General features: G+C 44.1%; 2 protein-coding genes across 2 annotated transcripts; one reads left to right on the forward strand and one right to left on the reverse strand.

Moving 5' to 3' along the window:
* Window positions 1–3,203: 3,203 nt before the first annotated feature.
* VC83_04103 (uncharacterized protein) lies at window positions 3,204–3,872 on the reverse strand (the record flags this gene model as incomplete). Its single annotated transcript, XM_024467739.1, has 5 exons — window positions 3,204–3,318; window positions 3,365–3,384; window positions 3,482–3,634; window positions 3,706–3,724; window positions 3,772–3,872. The coding sequence occupies 5 exons, from the start codon at window positions 3,870–3,872 to the stop codon at window positions 3,204–3,206; spliced, it is 408 nt and encodes a 135-aa protein (XP_024324977.1).
* A 199-nt stretch (window positions 3,873–4,071) lies between these two features.
* VC83_04104 (uncharacterized protein) lies at window positions 4,072–4,583 on the forward strand (the record flags this gene model as incomplete). The annotated part of the gene is made up of 1 exon (XM_024467740.1): window positions 4,072–4,583. The coding sequence occupies exon 1, from the start codon at window positions 4,134–4,136 to the stop codon at window positions 4,581–4,583; it is 450 nt and encodes a 149-aa protein (XP_024324973.1). The 5' UTR covers window positions 4,072–4,133.
* Window positions 4,584–4,658: the final 75 nt, after the last annotated feature.

Genomic DNA, 4,658 nt, shown 5'->3' on the forward strand with positions numbered 1-4,658 from the left:
AACCCAGCAACACTCAAACAGCTATTTGTACGATGGATCTCCCGTTGTTCAGTTCCATTTCGAATGGTAGAGTATTCAGAATTTAGAGACCTTCTCTTCTTCCTCAATCCCGGCATCAATTCCTGGCTGCCTACAGACCACCACACTATCAAAAATTGGACCCTCACAGCCTACGAATCGGAGAGGCAACGTATACAACAAGGTCTTCAATCTGCGCAGTCTAAGAATCATTTCACAGTTGATCTATGGACCTCTACCAACTCTAAAGCGCTTCTCGGTATAATTGGTCACTACTTTGCAGATAATGGAGACCTCTGACAGTCAGTTCTAGCTTTGAGAGAATTGGAAGGACGACATACTGGTGATAATCAGGCAAGACTAATTATGAGAATTATTGAGGAGTATGGAATTGCCTCGAAGGTTGTCTATTTTATGATGGACAATGCTGAGAACAATGAAACTATGATGAGAGCGCTTTCTTCCTGCAAGTTATTCCTCTTAGAAATAGCTATTACCAATAACTAACTATATTGTTTAGTACTACAGGAACAGTTCGAATACAATCCAATTCATCACCGACTTCGTTGTAATGGTCATATTATCAATTTAACTGCTCAGGCCTTTCTCTTTTCAACTGAAGAAGAAGCCCTATCACAAGAGAACAATCAAGGCAGTTCTGATACCCCTTCTGAGCTTGAAATGGAGAGCTGGTGTCGGAAAGGTCCTCTTGGAAAGCTTCATAATATTGTAGTATATATTCAAAGATCTCCACAACGAATTGCGGCCTTTGTCAAGCTCAGTTCTGGCAAGCGTCTAGTCAGGGATCATGTCATACTGACATTCGTTGCACTCAGTTTGCTATCAAACTCAAGAGCAAACTTGGAAATCTCCTCCTCAAACCTACAAGTCACTATACATATTTTGGCTTATCACACCAACAACAAGAGCAATACTACTCAACGATTGCTACAACCATCTATGATTCATTACACGTCATCGCTCCTTAGTTACTGGGCCGATATTACCACATAGCATATCTCTACAACCCTCTATGATTCATTACATGACATCACTCATACTACCACATGACATATCTCTACCAACTAGAGGCCTAGGAGCATGAACGATAGCTCTAAAAGCTCCTACAAACCTCTATGATTCATTACATGTCATCGCTCTTTAGTTACCCACAAGATTGGTTAAGTTATGACATAATTTGTCTATGACATAATTTGTCTATAGGGGTACTCTGACCTTGGACCTCCTTTTACTTCCTATAGGCTACGAACCTAAGAGATGGTTCTATGGGATTCTCTTACGTCGACTACAGTTACCAAGCCTGGTAAGTCATGGAAAGTCTTGAAAAATGAGAGAACTACACTCCTTTAGCATAAATAGGATTGCCCTTTCCTTAAGAAAGGGCAAGCAGACAATACAGTAAATTGACTATCACATACTTCCACATCTTTTCCAAGCTTCCAAGCATTGATCTTGTTACTCCTTGTTTCTGAAAAGTCAGTGAGCTGTTAACCTCTGACTTACCCCTGAGTTCCCAGACTCAACATTTGTTGCAACTTGTCTGAACCACTTCACTACATCACACACCTGATTGCTGCGTTGTGGAATAGTCTAAGCTACGACCCTTTGGCTCTGTTTTCTAAGACAGTGTGTTGTCTTAGTAAATTCATCCCTTCCTTGGGTGGCTAGATTCTCACATCTGGTGCACCCACCATTACAGATAACAAGACTCGATAGAACTCCTGGTATGCTATGATCGACTGCGCTATCCAAGAGCATATAAACTTGGCAATTGACTGGGTCGTACTAACAAATATCCACCACTTTCTTAAGTTCTTTCATCAAGCAACACTAGCAACAGAGGGCCAAAGGGCAACAATTGAGCATATTCTCTCAACAATGGAATTTCTACTTGAGCAGCTTGAACTTGGCAAACTTGAGTATATCAACGATTCTCATATTAGCCCTTGTATCAATTCAGCCTGGTCTAAATTAGACAAGTACTATAGCCTGACTGAACGATCTCCAGCTTATATTGTAGCCATGGTATTAGTACCCTTTCAAAAATGGACTTGGATTGAAGACAACTGGGAGAGCACTTGGATAGTAACAGCAAAGGCATCTATGCAGCTATTTTGGGACGAGCAATACAAGCCAACACCTCAACTAGTAATGTCATCAAATGAGCTAGTTGTAATGGGTGCCGTCGTTACAGTACATGTGGTATATAAAGCATGTTACGCATATTCCGGGTGAGCCGGAATACTGTAGTCTTTTTGGCTCAGTGGGATGTAGCGCGAGCGTAACCGTACATCATTACAAGAGTATTCCGGCTCACTGGTCAATGGGTTTTGATTGGCTCGCTAGTTGGGTGGGCTAAGCGAGCAATCAGTGTAATTCCTTACCTGGCTGACAAGGGGGCGTCCTTGGGGGCTTAAGCTATTATATACACACCTTAGCATCCTGAGTAGTAACGGGCCTAGAAGCAAGTACGAGATGATACGCTAGAAGCCTCTACATCCGTGCCGGGACGTCACGGACTATAGGGGGGGATAATTGTAACGGGTGCCGCCGTTACAGTACATGTGGTATATAAAGCATGTTACGCGTATTCCGGGCGAGCCGGAATACTGTAGTCATACATCATTACACTAGTACAGGAGAAGACTGAGCATCAAATCTGGCTTGAGCAGAAGAGGCGGCAGCCACCAGTTATTGATGAGTATATCAAGTACTGCCTGGCAGGTATTACACCAGAAGTTGACCCAAAGTCCTGGTGGATGGAGCCAGCACAGCATGCAACCTATCCCAACCTGGCGGTGATGGCATTAGACATACTGTCAATACCAGCGATGTCTGCCGAGCCTGAACGCCTATTTTCCAGTGCCGCTCTCACAATTATTGAAAGGAGGAATAGGCTTGGAGTTGAGTCAGTTGAGGCATTAGAGTGCCTAAAATCCTGGTACAGGGGAGGAGGCACAGCTTGGGTAGATAATTGAATTAGTGACGACGGGTCGAGAGTAGATGACAGCAAGGTATATTGTTAGTATTGTAATATATTGCTATATCACCATATTAATATCATGATATATGGCGTGATACAATATCGCAAGATGTAATATGCTGACAATATCATACACCATAATTCTGACAATATATCATGATATCATATAATAATATGATATCTAGGATTTAATGGACTTGTTGCCTGAGAGATCGGAGAGGGCTGATTCGCTGGTTGAGGGGCCGGTGAGGCATCTGAACGTATATTTGCTAGCGGAGGAATAAGCTGTTGTGTTTCTATGAAGATTAGTAGAGGCTTAAATATGTTGGTGTAGTTACTTACCCTTTATTCGCCCCCGGCGTCTAGCAAATAGGTAAGATTTATGGTCGGTCACTACTGGTAACCTTTTGAGTTCATTCACGAAATTAGTTATGTAGCGCTCCTGGGGAGGCGAATAACGTCTTTGATGAGCTTGACTCGATCTTTAGCGTCAAGGTCGCCAATGTCTCTGAAGACCTTGTAGTTATTATTCGTGGCAATGTAGAGCGCGATAATAGCAAACTCTTGTCCATATGTGTAAAAGCGCTCTTCAATGGATCCAGGATTCGCCCCCTGGCGGCACGCATCGAGTACACGTCGTATTGTCTGCTCCGCTTGCGTTCTTGATTCTCCTCAAGACGAACCCTGAACATACTCACAACCCTAAGCAAAGAAAGCACTCTTGTTGAAATGTTCCCAAAGAGAATTACTTCGTATAAATGTCTTGAGCCTCTTTAGGACGTTTTTCAAACGCTGCCTTTAGGTCTAGGTATTCTCCTGTCTCGAATTGAACAAGAACTTGGGACGGCATTTTGTGGGGAAGACGGTGGGGAAGCTGGATGGACGTGGGCAGAGAGCTACTTTTAACGCATCGGCGATTCGCGTAGACCACGTGCTGAAGCGTCGGGCGAATGCTGTGCCGACGTGAACAAGGCTCCTTGTCTTAAGTTCGGCATTATAGTTTTCCCGTATCCCGAGGCTGTCGCTGATACTACCAAAAGCTTATATTGTGATGCTCAACAAAGTTCCGTGACGTGTATAGAGGACAGGCTCTCAAAACCAGCTCTTTGCTATGCCTACTACGCTCGAATTCCACGGTCGCAACCCCATCACATTCGAATCTGCTGAAAAAGTAGAAGCGAACGTCATCCGCCAGCTAGGTTACGGTCCTGCAGCAGCAGAGCTCCGGCAGGAACTTTGGAAGGAGAGAAGAGAGATTGAAGCCATTGCTAAACATCACCTTGGATTAGGAAGTGAGCTCAGCTACACTGTCCTCGAGCAGTCGACATGGATCCAAGGCGGCTTCAATATTTGCGTACCTATTGAGGCAAATCTTGGCAAGTTATCGAAGAAACTTATCTTTCGATGCCCGATGCCACAAGCTTGCCGAAAGCATATACCCGGCACGGTAGATGAGAAGCTCAGCTGTGAGTTGGGAGCATATATGTGGATGCAGGATAAGTGCCCTGATATCCGTATCCTCACTTATACGGCTTTGGCTTCTCGGACAGCCGACATGTGAGCCACCTTCCTACAGTCTATTCCGTGCCGTTCCTAATTCTGTTTGGAGTCTAGTTCGGCCAATTTACCCACGCAG

The sequence above is a fragment of the Pseudogymnoascus destructans genome (genome assembly GCF_001641265.1).
Source record: "Pseudogymnoascus destructans isolate 20631-21 unplaced genomic scaffold scaffold_8, whole genome shotgun sequence".
In the NCBI taxonomy this organism is placed as follows: Eukaryota; Fungi; Ascomycota; class Leotiomycetes; order Thelebolales; family Thelebolaceae; genus Pseudogymnoascus; species Pseudogymnoascus destructans.